The sequence below is a fragment of the Podarcis vaucheri genome (genome assembly GCF_965113315.1).
Source record: "Podarcis vaucheri genome assembly, chromosome: Z".
Classification (NCBI taxonomy): Eukaryota; Metazoa; Chordata; class Lepidosauria; order Squamata; family Lacertidae; genus Podarcis; species Podarcis vaucheri.
The window spans coordinates 53,165,197-53,183,649 of NC_138758.1; the positions used below are offsets into that span (position 1 = coordinate 53,165,197).

The following is an 18,453-nucleotide window of genomic DNA, read 5'->3' on the forward strand; positions in this document are numbered from 1 at the left end:
ATAGGTTATTAATAAGCACCATTGGCTCCTATTAATGTGAGTTCTTATTAATGACTAATGGAGTTTCCAGTTTCTGAATTTCCTGGGGGGAAATATTACACCATTATTATTATTATTATTATTATTATTATTATTATTATTATTATTCTTACTATTATTACTACTTTTATTACTATTATTATATTTATATATTTGAGATTAGGCTTTTATTAGGTCCTAATGGCGCCCAGCCGATCTCCATTTTTATTTTATTTAATTGATCGGATATTATTGATCGATCGGACATTATTGATCGATCGGATATTATTGATTGATCGAATATCATTTTATTTTATTAAATAATAAAATAAATTTTATTTTATTTTATTTTATTATTGCCGCAAACCTCAGGGCAAAAACGCCGCATGGATTTATTGATCGGATCTTATTTATTGATCGGATATCGTTTATCGATCAGATATTACTTATTGATCGGATATTATTTATTGATCGACTATTATTATTATTATTTTATTAACGAGTCACAAACCTGGGGCAAAAACGCCGCATTTCTTTATTGATCGAATACGATTTCATTTTATTGATTTTGCCGCAAACTTCGGGGCAAAAACGCCACATTGATTGATTATTGATTGACTGATCCCCGTTGATCGGCAAGTCGTCTTCAGGGCGCCGTCAGACGCAGGAAATCGTCGTCGCCTAAAGAGGAGAGGGGAGAGATTATTGCTTGGAGATCTTGATTAATAATGGGAATATTAATATTAATAATAATAATATTAAAATAATGCTAATAATAATAATAAATAATGCTAATGTTAGGGTTAGGGTTATTAATATTAATATTGGTAATAATATTCATATTAAGAGTAGTAGTTCTTATAGATTCAAGTAGGCAGCCGTGTTGTTCTTGACGCAGTCTAAATATAATAATAGTAATAATAATAATAATAATGGTAATGATAATATAATTATTATATTATATCATATTATCATTACCATTATTATTATTATTATTAATAATATGAATATTATTATGAGTAGTAGTAGTTCTTATAGATTCAAGTAGGTAGCCGTTTTGTTCTTGACGCAGTCTAAATATAATAATAGTAATAGTAATAATAATAATGGTAATGATAATATAATTATTATATTATATCATATTATCATTACCATTATTATTATTATTATTATTATTATGAATATTATTATGAGTAGTAGTAGTTCTGATAGATTCAAGTAGGCAGCCGTGTTGTTCTTGACGCAGTCTAAATATTATGATAATAGTAATAATAATGATAATAATAATAATAATAATAATATAATAATAATATTATAATAATATAATAATAATATAATATAGTAGTATAGATTCAAGCAGGTAGCAGTGTTGTTTTTGACGCAGATGAAATTAATAATAATAATAATAATAATAATAATAAATTAATAATAATAATAATAATAATAATAATAATAATAATAATAATAATAAATTAATAATAAAAATAAAATTAATAATAATAAAATTAATAATTAATCCCACCTTTGGGGGTCCTCCAGAAGGACTAGAACCTTTCCCCCACCCATTATTATTATTATTATTATTATTATTATTATTATTATTATTATTATTATTATTATTATTAATAGAATAAAGAATAATAATGATTAATAATAAATAAATAATAGTAATAGTTAATGATAATGATTCGTACCTTCGGGCAGGACCCCTTAGTACTCCTTGCACTCCCTTCTCCTTTCCCCCACCCATTATTATTATTATTATTATTATTATTAATAGAATAAAGAATAATAATAATAATTAATAATAACAACAATTAATAATCGTTAATAATAATAATGAAGCGTACCTTCGGCCAGGACCCCACAGTACTCCTTGCACTCCTCCTTTCCCCCACCCAATATTAATAATAATAATAATAATAATAATAATAATAATAATAGAATACAGAATACTAATAATAATTAATAATCGTTAATAATAATAATGAAGCGTACCTTCGGCCAGGACCCCGCAGTACTCCTTGCACTCCTCCTTTCCCCCACCCAATATTAATAATAATAATAATAATAATAATAATAATAATAATAATAGAATACAGAATACTAATCATTAATAATAATTAATAATCGTTAATAATAATAATGAAGCGTACCTTCGGCCAGGACCCCGCAGTACTCCTTGCACTCCTCCTTTCCCCCACCCAATATTAATAATAATAATAATAATAATAATAATAGAATACAGAATACTAATAATTATTAATAATTAATAATTAATAATAGTTAATGATCATTAACGGCACCTTCGGCCAGGACCCCGCAGTACTCCTTGCACTCCTCCTTTCCCCCACCCAATATTATTAATAATAATAATAGAATAAAGAATAATAATAATTATTAATAATTAATAATTAATCATTAATAATCGTTAATAATGATCACTAATCCCACCTTCGGCCAGGACCCCGCAGTACTCCTTGCACTCCCTTCTCCTTTTCCCCACCCAATATTATTATTCTTATCAATAATAATAATAGAACAAAGAATAATAATAATAATAATAATAATTAATCATTAATAATCGTTAATAATGATCACTAATCCCACCTTCGGCCAGGACCCCGCAGTACTCCTTGCACTCCCTTCTCCTTTTCCCCACCCAATATTATTATTATTATCAATAATAATAATAGAACAAATAATAATAATAATAATAATAATTAATCATTAATAATCGTTAATAATGATCACTAATCCCACCTTCGGCCAGGACCCCGCAGTACTCCTTGCACTCCCTTCTCCTTTTCCCCACCCAATATTATTATTCTTATCAATAATAATAATAGAACAAAGAATAATAATAATAATAATAATAATTAATCATTAATAATCGTTAATAATGATCACTAATCCCACCTTCGGCCAGGACCCCGCAGTACTCCTTGCACTCCCTTCTCCTTTTCCCCACCCAATATTATTATTCTTATCAATAATAATAATAGAACAAATAATAATAATAATAATAATAATAATTAATCATTAATAATCGTTAATAATGATCACTAATCCCACCTTCGGCCAGGACCCCGCAGTACTCCTTGCACTCCCTTCTCCTTTTCCCCACCCACTATTATTATTCTTATCAATAACAATAATAGAACAAAGAATAATAATAATAATAATAATAATAATTAATAATCATTAATAATGATCACTAATCCCACCTTCGGCCAGGACCCCGCAGTACTCCTTGCACTCCCTTCTCCTTTTCCCCACCCAATATCATTATTCTTATCAATAATAATAATAGAACAAAGAATAATAATAATAATAATAATTAATCATTAATAATCGTTAATAATGATCACTAACGGCACCTTCGGCCAGGACCCCGCAGTACTCCTTGCACTCCTTCTCCAGGTAGAACTTGTTGGCGTTGGCCCCGCAGCCCCGGAAGGTGACGCAGGCGCCGCGCGAGGCGTCAAAGGCCCAGTATTTTGACGGACAGGGCGGGCCGGGGGTGATTGGCAGGCGGCAGGCGGCTGGGGGGAGAGGAGAGGAGAGGTGGGAGGCGGTCCTAGAGAGGCTCCACAGGAAGTGGGGGCTGGAGGAAGAGGAATTTGGACGGACGGGGGTGATTGGCAGGCGGCAGGCGGCTGGGGGGAGAGGAGAGGAGAGGTGGGAGGCGGTCCTAGAGAGGCCGTGGGGGGGGGAGAGGAAGTGGGAGCCGGAGGAAGGGGAACTTGGGGAGAGGTTGCTAGAGAGGAAGTGGGAACGAGAGGAAGGGGAAGTTGGGGAGTCGTGCCTAGAGAGGAAGAGGAAGTTGGGGAGAGGTTCCTAGAGAGGAAGTGGGAGCCGGAAGAAGAGGAAGTTGGGGAGAGGAAGTGGGAGCCACAGGAAGTGGGAACAAGAGGAAGGAAGTGGGAGCCGGAGGAAGGGGAACGTGGGGAGTCCTTCCAAGAGAGGAAGTTGGTGAGGAAGTGAGAGCAGGAGGAAGAGGAAGTGGGAGCCGGAGGAAGAGGAATTTGGACGGACAGGGCAGGCCGGGGTTGATTGGCAGGCGGCAGGCGGCTGGGGGGAGAGGAGAGTTTCCATCGACATTCCTAGAGAGGCTCGACAGGAAGTGGGGGCCGGAGGAAGAGGAAGTGGGAGCCGGAGGAAGAGGAACGTGGGGAGTCCTTCCTAGAGAGGAAGTTGGGGAGAGGAAGTGGGAGCCGGAGGAAGAGGAAGTAGGAGCCGGAGGAAGAGGAAGTGGGGGCAGGAGGAAGAGGAAGTGGGAGCCAGAGGTAGAGGAAGTGGGAGCCGGAGGAAGAGGAATTTGGACGGACAGGAAGCTCCGGGGGTGATTGGCAGGCGGCAGGCGGCTGGGTGGAGAGGAGAGGAGAGCGGGGAGGCGGTCCTAGAGAGGCTCCACAGGAAGTGGGGGCTAGAGGAAGTGGGAGCCGGAGGAAGAGGAATTTGGATGGACAGGAAGCTCCGGGGGTGATTGGCAGGCGGCAGGCAGCTGGGGGGAGAGGAGAGGAGAGAGGTTGCTAGAGAGGCTCCACAGGAAGTGGGGGCTGGAGGAAGAGGAAGTGGGAGCCGGAGGAAGAGGAATTTGGACGGACAGGGCGGGCCGGGGTTGATTGGCAGGCGGCAGGCGGCTGGGGGGAGAGGAGAGTTTCCATCGACATTCCTAGAGAGGCTCCACAGGAAGTGGGGGCTGGAGGAAGAGGAAGTGGGAGCCGGAGGAAGAGGAATTTTGACGGACAGGGCGGGCCGGGGGTGATTGGCAGGCGGCTGGGGGGAGAGGAGAGGAGAGGTGGGAGGCGGTCCTAGAGAGGCTCCACAGGAAGTGGGGGCCGGAGGAAGAGGAAGTGGGAGCCGGAGGAAGAGGAATTTGGACGGACAGGAAGCTCCGGGGCTGTGGGGGGGGAGAGGAAGTGGGAGCTGGAGGAAGTGGAACGTGGGGAGTCCTTCCTAGAGAGGAAGAGGAAGTTGGGGAGAGGAAGTGGGAGCCGGAGGAAGAGGAAGTGGGAGCCGGAGGAAGAGGAATTTGGACGGACAAGAAGCTCCAGGGCTGGGGGGGGGAGAGGAAGTGGGAGCTGGAGGAAGTGGAACGTGGGGAGTCCTTCCTAGAGAGGAAGTTGGGGAGAGGAAGTGGGAGCCGGAGGAAGAGGAAGAGGAATTTGGACGGACAGGAAGCTCCAGGGCTGTGGGGGGGGGGAGTTAGTGGGAGCTGGAGGAAGTGGAACGTGGGGAGTCCTTCCTAGAGAGGAAGAGGAACTAGGGGAGAGGAAGTGGGAGCCGGAAGAAGAGGAAGTGGGAGCAGGAGGAAGAGGAAGTGGTAGCCGGCTGAAGTGGGAGCCGGAGGAAGAGGAAGTGGGAGCCGGAGGAAGAGGAATTTTGACGGACAGGGCGGGCCGGGGGTGATGGGCAGGCGGCAGGGGGAGAGGAGAGGAGAGCTGGGAGGCGGTCCTAGAGAGGCTCAAGAGGAAGTGGGAGCCGGAGGAAGGGGAAGTTGGGGAGTCCTTCCTAGAGAGGGAGAGGAAGTTGTGGAGAGGTTGCTAGGAAGCACAGGAAGTGGGAACGAGAGGAAGGAAGTAGGAGCCGGAGGAAGAGGAAGTTGGACGGACAGGGCGGGCCGGGGTTGATTGGCAGGCGGCAGGCGGCTGGGGGGAGAGGAGAGGAGAGTGGGGAGGCGGTCCTAGAGAGGCTCAAGAGGAAGTGGGAGCCAGAGGAAGGGGAAGTTGGGGAGTTGTGCCTAGAGAGGGAGAGGAAGTTGGGGAGAGGTTGCAAGAGAGGAAGTGGGAGCCGGGAGAAGAGGAAGTTGGGGAGGAAGTTGGGGAGAGGTTCCTAGAAAAGCCACAGGGGAAGAGGAAGTTGGGGAGAGGTTGCGAAAGAGGAAGTGGGAGCCGGAGGAAGGGGAACTTGGGGAGTCGTTCCCAGAGAGGAAGAGGAAGTCGGGGAGAGGTTGCTAGAGAGGAAGTGGGAGGCAGAGGAAGAGGAAGTTGGGGAGAGGTTGCTAGAGAGGCTCCACAGGAAGAGGAAGTGGGAGCCGGAGGAAGAGGAAGAGGAAATGTTCCTAGAGAGGCTCAGGAGGAAGTGGGAGCTGGAGGAAGAGGAAGTTGGGGAGATGTTCCTAGAGAGGGTCTGGAGGAAGAGGAAGTGGGCGCCAGAGGAAGAGGAAGCTGGAGGAAGAGGAAGTTGGGGTCGTTCCTAGAGAGGAAGAGGAAGTCGGGGAGAGGTTGCTAGAGAGGCTCAGGAGGAAGTGGGGAAAACGTTCCTAGAGAGGATATGGGGGGGAGAGGAAGTGGGAGCCGGAGGAAGAGGAAACGTTCCTAGAGAGGCTCAGGAGGAAGTGGGAGCTGGAGGAAGAGGAAGTTGGGGAGATGTTCCTAGAGAGGGTCTGGAGGAAGAGGAAGTGGGCGCCAGAGGAAGAGGAAGTTGGGGGAGGTTCCTAGAGAGGCTCGGGGGGGGGGAGGAAGTTTGACAGATGTTCCCAGAGAGGTTCCACAGGAAGAGGAAGTGGGAGCCGGAGGAAGAGGAAGTGGGAGCTGGAGGAAGAGGAAGTGAGAGGAAGAGGAAGTGGGTCCCCGCCCCTGGCCAGAGGATCCAATCAGAAACTGCTGGGGAAGAGGAGAGGTTCCTATAGAGGATACGGGGGGGAGAGGAAGTGGGAGCCAGAGGAAGAGGAAGTTGGGGAGAGGTTCCTAGAGCGCCTCACCTTCGGTCCGGCACGTCTGCAGACAGGCCCGTTCAGACAGGAAGCGGTTGGCGTTGCCCAGGCAACCGCCGTACAGGAAGCTCTGGCAGGAGCGGGCGCTGGCGTTGTAGAAGTAGCGCAACTCGGTGCCCAGGCAGGGGCCGGCGTCCCGGGGCAGCTGGCAGTCGGCTGGAGAGGAAGAGGAAGAGGAAGTGGAAGTCGGGATTAGCGTGGGAAATCTGGGGAACTTCCTGTATGGTGAAAAGGAGCAGGAAGAGTCTGAGGAACTCCCTGCAACATGAAAGGTAGCGTGCGAAATCTAAGGGAGTGGGAGGAAGAGGAAGTGGGAGCTGGAGGAAGCGGAAGTGGGAGGGGGAATAAGAGGAAGGGAGAGGTTCCTAGAGAGGCTCTGGAGGAAGAGGAAGCCGGGGAGAGGTTCCTAGAGAGGCTCTGGGAGGAAATGAGAGCCGGAGGAAGTGGGGGAGACATTCCTAGAGAGGCTCTGGAGGAAGAGGAAGTTGTAGCTGGAGGAAGAGGAAGTGGGAGGCGGAAGAAGAGGAAGTTAGGGAGACGTTCCTAGAGAGCATACAGAGGAAGTGGGAGCCGGAGGAAGAGGAAGTTGGGGAGACATTCCTAGAGAGGCTCTGGAGGAAGAGGAAGTGGGAGCTGGAGGAAGAGGAAGTGGGAGGCAGAAGAAGAGGAAGTTAGGGAGACATTCCTAGAGAGGCTCTGGAGGAAGAGGAAGCTGGGGAGAGGTTCCTAGAGAGGCTCTGGGAGGAAATGAGAGGCGGAGGAAGTTGGGGAGACATTCCTAGAAAGGAAGCGGGAGCTGGAGGAAGAGGAAGTTGGGGAGACGTTCCTAGAGAGGCTCTGGGAGGAAGAGGAAGTGGGAGCTGGAGGAAGAGGCTGTGGGAGGGGGAAGAAGAGGAAGTTAGAGAGACGTTCCTAGAGAGGCTCTGGAGGAAGAGGAAGCTGGGGAGAGGTTCCTAGAGAAGCTCTGGGAGGAAATGGGAGCCGGAGGAAGTTGGGGAGACATTCCTAGAGAGGCTCTGGAGGAAGAGGAAGTGGGAGCTGGAGGAAGAGGAAGTGGGAGGCGGAATAAGAGGAAGTTAGGGAGATGTTCCTAGAGAGGCTCTGGAGGAAGAGGAAGCTGGGGAGAAGTTCCTAGAGAGGCTCTGGGAGGAAATGAGAGCCAGAGGAAGTGGGGGAGACATTCCTAGAGAGGAAGTGGGAGCCGGAGGAAGAGGAAGTGGGAGGCGGAAAAAGAGGAAGTTAGGGAGACGTTCCTAGAGAGGCTACAGAGGAAGTGGGAGCCGGAAGAAGAGGAAGTTGGGGAGAGGTTGCTAGAGAGGAAGTGGGAGCTGGAGGAAGAGGAAGAGGAAGTGGGAGGTGGAATGAGAGGAAGGGAGACGTTCCTAGAGAGGCTCTGGAGGAAGAGGAAGCTGGGGAGAGGTTCCTAGAGAGGGTCTGGGAGGAAATGAGAGCCGGAGGAAGAGGAAGTTTGGGAGACATTCCTAGAGAGGAAGTCGGAGCAGAGGAAGTTGGGAAGACGTTCCTAGAGAGGCTACGAGAGGAAGGGTAAGTGGGAGCTGGAGGAAGAGGAAGTGGGAGGCGGAATCAGAGGAAGTTAGGGAGACGTTCCTAGAGAGGCTACAGAGGAAGTGGGAGCCGGAGGAAGAGAAAGTTGGGGATACATTCCTAGAGAGGCTCTGGAGGAAGAGGAAGTTGAGGAGACATTCATAGAGAGGCTCTGGAGGAAGAGGAAGCTGGGGAGAGGTTCCTAGAGAGGCTCTGGGAGGAAATGAGAGCCGGAGGAAGAGGAAGTTCGGGAGACGTTCCTAGAGAGGCTCTGGGAGGAAATGAGAGCCGGAGGAAGAGGAAGTTTGGGAGACGTTCCTAGAGAGGCTACAGAGGAAGTGGGAGCCGGAGGAAGAGGAAGTTGGGGAGACATTCCTAGAGAGGCTACGCGAGGAAGTGGGAGCTGGAGGAAGAGGAAGTGCCCCCCCACCCCTGGCCGGAGGAACCAATCAGAAAGCGCTGGGGAAGAGAGGTTCCTAGAGAGGCTCGGGGGGGGGGGAGAGAGGAAGTAGGAGCCAGAGGAAGAGGAAGTTGGGGAGAGATTCCCAGAGAGGTAGCAGGTGGAATCTGGGGAACTTCCTGCCTCATGAGAAGTAGCGTGCGAAATCTGACTAGCTAGGGTGCGAAATCTGGGGAACTCCCTGCCTCGTGAGAAGGAGTGTGCAAAATCTGACGAAAGAGCGTGCGAAATCTGACTAGGTAGCGTGCGAAATCTGGGGAACTCCCCGCCTCGTGAGAAAAGTAGCGTGCGAAATCTGAGCAAGGAGCGTGCGAAATCTGACGAGCTAGCGTGAGAAATCTGGGGGACTCCCCGCCTCGTGAGACGTAGCGTCCGAAATCTGATGAAGGAGCGTGCAAAATCTGAGCAAGGAGCGTGCAAAATCTGACTAGGTAGCGTGAGAAATCCGGGGAACTCCCCGCCTCGTGAGAAGTAGCGTGCGAAATCTGACTAGGTAGCGTGCGAAATCTGACAAAGGAGCGTGCAAAATCTGAGTAAGGAGCGTGCGAAATCTGATGAAGGAGCGTGCGAAATCTGACTAAGTAGCATGAGAAATCCGGGGAACTCCCTGCCTCGTGAGAAGTAGCGTGCGAAATCTGACAAAGGAGCGTGCAAAATCTGAGGAACTCCCCGCCTCGTGAGAAGTAGCGTGCGAAATCTGACGAAGGAGCGTGCGAAATCTGACGAAGGAGCGTGCGAAATCTGACGAAGGAGCTTGCGAAATCTGACGAGGTAGCGTGCGAAATCCGGGGAACTCCCCACCTCGTGAGAAGGAGCGTGCGAAATCTGACGAAGGAGCGTGCGAAATCTGACAAAGGAGCGTGCGAAATCTGAGCAAGGAGTGTGCGAAATCTGAGCAAGGAGCGTGCGAAATCTGACTAAGGAGCGTGCAAAATCTGAGGAACTCCCCGCCTCGTGAGAAGTAGCGTGCGAAATCTGAGCAAGGAGCGTGCGAAATCTGACTAGCTAGCGTGAGAAATCCGGGGGACTCCCCGCCTCTTGAGAAGTAGCGTGCGAAACCTGGCGAAGGAGCATGCGAAACCTGAGCCAGGAGCGTGCGAAATCTGACGAGCTAGCGTGCGAAATCTGGGGAACTCCCCGCCTCGTGAGAAAAGTAGCGTGCCAAACCCACCTTCCTTGACGTCCGGGAACGCGGGTGCGAATCCGTCGGCCGAGCCTTCCTCCTCAAACAAGGGGGTCCGGCGCACCCTCTCCTGGGAAACGTGGCGCGAGGTCGGTGTGCGAAACGTGCGAAGGTGCAACATGGGTGTCGGAAACGGGGGAACGTGTAACATTATTATTATTATTAGTATTAGTATTAGTATTTTAGTATTTGGGGGTGCAGTAGTGAGGAAGGGGTCACCATGGCACCCCAGGGTGCAACGGGGGTGCCCTTGGGGGTCACTTACCTGGGGCGCATCTTCGGCCTTGGGCGGGACGCACTCCCCTGTGGGAAGAGAGAAGGGGTTTGAACCCGTGTTCGGAGGTGCAACACTGGTGTGAGAAGTGCTCAGCAAAGTGTGCAACATGGGTGTCAGAAGTGCTCAGCAAAGTGTGCAACATGGGTGTCAGAAGTGTGCAACATGGGTGTCAGAAGTGTGCAACATGGGTGTCGGAAGTGCACAACATTGGTGTCAGAACGGCGCAACATAAGTGTGCAACCGGTGTCAAAAGTGTGCAACATGGGTGTCAGAAGTGCGCGGCATCGGTGTCAGAAGTGCTCAGCAAAGTGTGCAACATTGTGTCAGAAGTGTGACACCGGTGTCAGAAGTGTGCGACATCGGTGTCAGAAGTGCTCAGCAAAGTGTGTAACATCGGTGTCAGAAGTGTGCAACATGGGTGTCAGAAGTGTGCAACATTGGTGTCAGAAGCGCACAACATAAGTGTGTGACATCGGTGTCAGACGTGCTCAGCAAAGTGCGCAACATTGGTGTCAGAAGCGCACAACATAAGTGTGCAACATTGTGTCAGAAGTGTGCGACATCGGTGTCAGAAGTGCTCAGCAAAATGTGTAACATGGGTGTCAGAAGTGTGCGACATCGGTGTCAGAAGTGCTCAGCAGTGTAACATGGGTGTCAGAAGTGTGCAACATCAGTGTCAGAAGTACTCAGCAGTGTAACATGGGTGTCAGAAGTGTGCAACATCAGTGTCAGAAGTGCTCAGCAAAGTGTGCAACATGGGTGTCAGAAGTGTGCAACATGGGTGTCAGAAGTGCTCAGCAAAGTGTGTAACATGGATGTCAGAAGTGTGCGACATCGGTGTGAGAAGTGCTCAGCAAAGTGTGCAACATGGGTGTCAAAAGTGCGCAACATTGGTGTCAGAAGCGCACAACATAATTGTGCAACATTGTGTCAGAAGTGCAACATCGGTGTCAGAAGTGCGCAACATCAGTGTCAGACATGGCCAGCAAAGTGTGCAACATGGGTGTCAGAAGTGCGCAACATTGGTGTCAGATGTAGGCAGGAATTTGAACCTGCAACGTGTGCAACATGTGCAACTTGTGCAATGTTTGCAACATGTCAGAAGTGCTCAGCAAAGTGTGTAGCATGGGTGTCAGAAGTGTGCAACATCGGTGTCAGAAGTGTGTGACATCGGTGTCAGAAGTGTGCAACACTGTCCAAAACGTGGGAATGCGCAACACTGGTGTCAGAAACGTGCGAATGTGCAACATTGGTGTCAGACATGTGTGAACATTGGTGTCAAAATGTGTGAATGTGCAACATTGGTGTCAAAAGTGTGGGAATGTGCAACATGGGTGTCAAAACGTGTGAATGTGCAACACCGGTGTCAGAAGTGTGCAAATCTGTGAAATTCGAACCCACCGCCTCCTCTCCCCGCAACTCACCTTGGTTGCTCAGGACAAAGATGGCCTCCTCTGGGATCCCCAGTGCGAGGGCCCGCCTCCGGAAGTCCTCCACCAGGTCCTCCCTCAGGGCCGGGGTCCGTCCTGCAAGGGGAGACACGGGTTCGAATCCTTGCAAGATTTGCACGTAGTTACACGGACTCTCCCACAATTCAGCTAGGTTTCACGCTGCGGGGAGCTTGCATGTATTTGCACGGACTCTCCCACACTTGAGCTAGATTTCACGCTGCGGGGAGCTTGCACGTATTTGCACGGACTCTCCCACACTTGAGCTAGATTTCACGCTGCGGGGAGCTTGCACGTATTTGCACGGACTTCTCCCACACTTGAGCTAGATTTCACGCTGCGGGGAGCTTGCAGGCATTTGCACGAATCTCCCACAATTCACGCTCACCTTTCCACGGAATCTCCCACCATCCAGCTACATTTCACGCTCACATTTGCACGGAATCTCCCACCATCCAGCTACATTTCACGCTCACGTTTGCACGGAATCTCCCACAATTCAGCTACATTTCACGCTCACGTTTGCACGGAATCTCCCACCATCCAGCTACATTTCACGCTCACGTTTGCACGGAATCTCCCACCATCCAGCTACATTTCACGCTCACGTTTGCACGGAATCTCCCACAATTCAGCTACATTTCACGCTCACGTTTGCACGGAATCTCCCACCATCCAGCTACATTTCACGCTCACGTTTGCACGGAATCTCCCACCATCCAGCTACATTTCACGCTCGCATTTGCACAGAATCTCTCGCACGTGAGCTCGATTTCACGCTGCGGGGATTAAGACGCACCATAAAGCTTGGCGCTGGTGCTCAGCCCGTGAGTGCTGTTCTTCTCCGTGACCAAGATGGCGAACTCGTCGGGGTCGGCGTGCGCCACGAAGGTCTCCCCGTGCGCCTTCCACCCTGGTAATAATAATAATAATAATAATAATAATAATAATAATAATAATAATGATAATAATAATAATAATAATAATAATAATAGATAAAAGGGGGAGAAAAAATAAATAATAATAATAATAATAATAATAATAATAATAATAATAATAATAATAATAATAGATAAAAGGGGGAGAAAAAATAAATAATAATAATAATAATAATAATAATAATAATAATAATAATAATAATATATTATAGATAAGAGGGAGAAAAATTAACAAATAATAATGATAATGATTATAATATAATGATGATAATAATAATAATATTAGGATGCTGATGATAGTAATAATAATATAATAATAATATGATGATAATTATAATAATAATATATTATAGATAAGAGAGAGAAAAATTAACTAATAATAATAATGATAATAATATAATGATGATGATAATAATAATAATAATATTACGATGCTGATGATAGTAATAATAATAATAATAATAATAATAATAATAATAATAATAATATAGATAAGAGGGAGAGAGAAAAGTTAATAAATAATAATAATAATGATAATAATATAATGATGATGGTGATAATAATAATATTACGATGCTGATGATAGTAATAATAATAATAAGATGATGATGATAATTATAATAATATAGATAAGAGGGAGAGAGAAGAAATAATAATAATAATAATAATAATAATAATAATAATAATAATAATAATAATAATAAGATGATGATGATAATTATAATAATAATAATATATTATAGATAAGAGGGAGAGAGAGAAATTTAATAATAATAATAATAATAATAATAATAATAATAATAATAATAGATAAAAGGGGGAGAAAAAATAAATAATAATAATAATAATAATAATAATAATAATAATAATAATATGGTGATGATGATAATAATAATATTACGATGCTGATGATAGTAGTAGTAGTAGTAGTAATAATAATAATAATAATAATAATAATAATAATAATAATAATAATAATAATAATATATTATAGATAAGAGGGAGAGAGAAAAGTTAATAAATAATAATAATAAGGATAATAATATAATGATGATGGTGATAATAATAATATTACGATGCTGATGATAGTAATAATAATAATAAGATGATGATGATAATTATCATAATATAGATAAGAGGGAGAGAGAAGAAATAATAATAATAATAATAATAAGATGATGATGATAATAATAATAATAATAATAATATATTATAGATAAGAGGGAGAGAGAGAAATTTAATAATAATAATAATAATAATAATAATAATAATAATAATAATATAATCAAGGCACCGACTTGCGTTCTGGAATTGGAACCGTCCTTCTTTGGCGCCTTTCCGGTAGTCCTGGGTGTAAGTCCGGCAGGCTCCTTGCCTAATTGGAATAAATTATGAATATTTAAATTTTAAGATTTTACTATTTAATTTTTGAAGATTCAAACGTTTACATTTTACTCTTTCATTTCACTATTTAACATTTTAACATTTTGATATTTTGATATTTCAGTACTTCGATATTTTAATATTTTGATATCTATATTTTGATATTTTGATATTCTGATATTTTGTTATTTTAATATTTCAATATTTCAACATTTCAATATTCCGATATTCTGATATTTATTATTTATTATTTAGATATTTTGATATTTTGATATTTTATTATTTTAATATCTTAATATTCTGATGTTGATATTTTAATATTTTAATATTTATTATTTAATATTTCAATATTTCAACATTTCAATATTCCAATATTCTGATATTTATTATTTAGATATTTTGATATTTTGATATTTTATTATTTTAATATCTTAATATTCTGATATTGATATTTTAATATTTTAATATTTATTATTTAATATTTTGATATTTTAATATTTCAATACTTTAATACTTTAATATTTTAATATTTTATTATATCAATATTTTAATATTTTAATATTTTAATATTTTATTATATCAATATTTTAATATTTTAATATTTTAATATTTTAATATTTTAATATTTTAATATTTTAATATTTTAATATTTCAACTCTTTCACCTCTTTCCGTTCCTTACCTGATCCGGGTGCTGGTGGCGGTGAGTTCCCCCGGCCCCTTCCCCGGACCCAGGACCAGCGTCCCGGCGGCGAATCGGCCGCCATTGGCCTGGACCCAGCGGCAAGTCGAACCCAGGGCCACCTCGTACCATTTGCCGTAGAGCTGGAATAGTGAAAATAATAATAATTAATAATGATAATAATAATAATAATAATAATAATAATAATAATAATAGTAATAATAATAATAATAATAATAATAATAATAATAATAAGATGGTGATGATGATGGTGGTGGTGATGATGATAATAATAATAATAATAATAATAATAATAATAATAATAATAATATAATACTGTAATAATAATAATAATAATAATAATAGTTAATAGTTGTTCTTTCCTTCTTTCTTTCCTTCCTTCTCTCCTGAATTAATAATAGCTGATAGTAATAATAATAATAGATAAGAGGGGGAGGGATAAATAAATAAATAAATAAATAAATAAATAAATAATATGATGGTGATGGTGATGGTGATGATGATGATGATGATAATAATAATAATAATAATAATAATAATAAATTAATAAATTAATAAATATTAATAGTTGTTCTTCCCTTCTTTCTTTCCTTCCTTCTCTCCTGAATTAATAATCATGGTAATAATAATAATAATAATAATAATAATAATAATAATAATAATAATAAAGTTGTTAATAGTTAATAGTTGTTCTTTCCTTCTTTCTTTCCTTCCTTCTCTCCTGAATTAATAATAGCTGATAGTAATAATAATAATAATAGATAAGAGGGGGAGGGGATAAATGAATAAATAAATAATATGATGGTGATGGTGATGATGATGATGATGATAATAATAATAATAATAATAATAATAATAATAATAATAAATTAATAAATTAATAAATATTAATAGTTGTTCTTCCCTTCTTTCTTTCCTTCCTTCTCTCCTGAATTAATAATCATGGTAATAATAATAATAATAATAATAATAATAATAATAATAATAATAATCGTTATTCATCATTATTATTATCATTATTAGCCGGCTTATTCTTATCATTCTTAGCATTAATTTTATTATTATTAGAGGCTGATGCAAATAAAATCCGATCTATTATCATAGCTCATTAATCATTATTAATCATTATTAATCATTATTAGCCGGCTGATTCTTATCATTCTTAGCATTCTTAGCATTATTTTCATTATTATTTCCGGCGCAATTTATTTTATTTTATTCCTCATTATTCCTCATTATTATTATCATCATTATTAGCCGGCTTATTCTTATCATTCTTAGCATTATTTTTATTATTATTAGAGGCTGATGCAAATAAAATCTGATCTATTATCATAGATCATTAATCCTTATTAATCCTTATTAATCATTAATAATAAAATATCTTATCATAGATCATTAATCATTATTAATCATTATTAATCGTTATTCATCATCATTATTATCATTATTAGCCGGCTTATTCTTATCATTCTTAGCATTATTTTTATTATTATTAGAGGCTGATGCAAATAAAATCTGATCTATTATCATAGATCATTAATCCTTATTAATCCTTATTAATCCTTATTAATCATTAATAATAAAATATCTTATCATAGATCATTAATCATTATTAATCATTATTAATCATCATTATTATCATTATTAGCCGGCTTATTATAATCATTCTTAGCATTATTTTTATTATTATTAGAGGCTGATGCAAATAAAATCTGATCTATTATCATATATCATTAATCCTGACTAATCCTTATTAATCTTTATTAATCTTTATTAATCCTTATTAATCCTTATTAATCTTTATTAATCCTTATTAATAATTATTAATAATAATTATTATTATCACCCTCTCCACTTCCACGGCTTCCTGTCCTTCTATTCGTCCGAAACTCGAACCCAGAACCAGCGCGGAAAAGGCGAAAATCACAAATTTCTCCATTTTCCCCCAGAAAGAGAGAAGAAGAGACGTCCGATTTGGGTGGAAAAATGCGGATTTTGGAGTCCGAGAAGAGAGGACTTTGGCCCCTGGCTGGCTCCTCGGTTAATGAGCAACCTTCGTTATCGGCCGGGGTCATTAATTAACGGATAATCGATAGCAGGGGGAATTAAGGAAAGGAAAAAGATGTGGGTTTCTGGCTGGTTTGGGGGGACTAGAATTCCCATTATTAGTTTCCCAGTTATTATGATTATTTGCCAGAACCCGTTAGTATTATTAGTGTTATTAGTATTATTATTAGAATTATTAGAAATATTAGAAATATTAGTATTGTTATTGATGGGAGTTTTGTTTGGGGACTACAATTCCCAAGCATATGATCATCGTTATTATTATTATTATTATTATTATTATTGGCCATTAGTATTATTAGTATTAGTGTAGTAATAATAATAATAATAATAATAATAATAATAATAATAGGAATAAATCAAATAGAATTAGTGTTATTAGTATTATTATTGATGGGAGTTTTGTTTGGGGACTACAATTCCCATGATTACTTTTCCATTATTATTATTATTATTATTATTATTATTATTATTATTATTATTATTATTATTTGCCAGAACCCGTTAGTAGTATTAGTGTTATTATTAGTATTATTATTAGTATTATTATTATTAGTGTTATTATTGATGCAAGTTTTGTTTGGGGACTACAGTTCCCATTATCACTTTCTCATTCCTATTATTATTATTATTATTATTATTATTATTATTATTATTATTTGCCATAACCCATTAGTATTATTAGTATTATTAGTAGTATTAGTATTATTACTATTAGTGTTATGAGTGTAATTAGTGTAATTAGTATTATTATTGATGGGAGTTTTGTTTGGGGACTACAATTCCCATGATCCCTTTCCCAGTCCCTTGATTATTATTATTATTAATTGCCATAATCCATTCGTATTATTCGTATTATTATTAGTATTATTGATGGGAGTTTTGTTCGGGGACTACAATTCCCATTATCGCTTTCCCATAACCTATTATTATTATTATTATTATTATTATTATTATTATTAGCCATAACTCATTAGTATTATTAGTATTTTATTAGTATTGTTATTATTGATAGGAGTTTTCTTTGGGGACTACAATTCCCATCATCTCTGGTCCTGCTAGCAAGGCCTGATGGGAGTTGTAGTATCAAACGTTCATTATTATTATTATTATTATTATTATTATTAAGCAGTAAACAGTGGAGAGACTGCAATTCCCATCATCCCTGACCACTGGGCCTGCTAGCAAGGCATGGTGGGAGTTTGGGGACTACAATTCCCATCATCACTGGGCCTGCTAGCAGGGCATGATGGGAGTTTGGGGACTACGATTCCCATCATCACTGGTCCAGCTAGCTAGGCATGATGGGATTTGTAGTCCGGAAACTGCTAGAGGGCCCAGTCTTGGGACTACAATTCCCATCATCCCTGACCACTGGGTTCAGTTTTGGGACTACAGTTCCCATCATCCCTGACCACTGGTCCTGTTAGCTAAGCACGATGGGAACTTGGGGACTACAATTCCCATCATCAGTGAGACTACAATTCCCATCATCCCTGATGAGTGGTCTAGCTAGGCGTGATGGGAGTTTTGGGACTACAATTCCTATCATCACCGGTCCTGTTAGCAAGAGTTGGGAACTACGATTCCCATCGTCACTGGTCCAGCTAGCTAGGCATGATGGGATTTGTAGTCCGGAAACTGCTAGAGGGCCCAGTTTTGGGACTACAATTCCCATCATCCTTGACCACTGGGTTCAGTTTTGGGA

The 18,453-nt window shown here is 41.2% G+C and overlaps 1 protein-coding gene across 2 annotated transcripts; it reads right to left on the reverse strand.

Annotated features, from left to right (window-relative positions):
* Nucleotides 1-644: 644 nt before the first annotated feature.
* LOC309523401 (protein AMBP-like) lies at nucleotides 645-16,687 on the reverse strand. 2 transcript variants are annotated; one of them, XM_082207165.1, is made up of 10 exons: nucleotides 16,534-16,687; nucleotides 14,655-14,797; nucleotides 13,889-13,965; nucleotides 12,452-12,565; nucleotides 11,629-11,730; nucleotides 10,193-10,230; nucleotides 9,916-9,997; nucleotides 6,728-6,895; nucleotides 3,399-3,563; nucleotides 645-699 (listed from the first exon to the last, which is right to left on the reverse strand). In XM_082207165.1, exons 1-10 carry the CDS (start codon nucleotides 16,615-16,617, stop codon nucleotides 665-667), a joined length of 1,008 nt encoding a protein of 335 aa, XP_082063291.1. In that variant the 5' UTR covers nucleotides 16,618-16,687; the 3' UTR covers nucleotides 645-664. The 2 variants fall into 2 exon arrangements, with proteins under 2 accessions (XP_082063291.1, XP_082063290.1); XM_082207164.1 differs by having other exon boundaries at nucleotides 16,525-16,687.
* Nucleotides 16,688-18,453: the final 1,766 nt, after the last annotated feature.

Excerpts from the sequence above, each read along its gene's own strand:
- LOC309523401 (XM_082207164.1), bottom strand. The coding sequence starts at position 16,617 with ATGGAGAAATTTGTGATTTTCGCCTTTTCCGCGCTGGTTCTGGGTTCG. Across the intron at positions 13,966-14,654 it reads GCCACCAGCACCCGGATCAG|GCAAGGAGCCTGCCGGACTT; the intron begins GTAAGGAACGGA and ends TATTCCAATTAG. Across the intron at positions 9,998-10,192 it reads AGGCCGAAGATGCGCCCCAG|GAGAGGGTGCGCCGGACCCC; the intron begins GTAAGTGACCCC and ends CACGTTTCCCAG.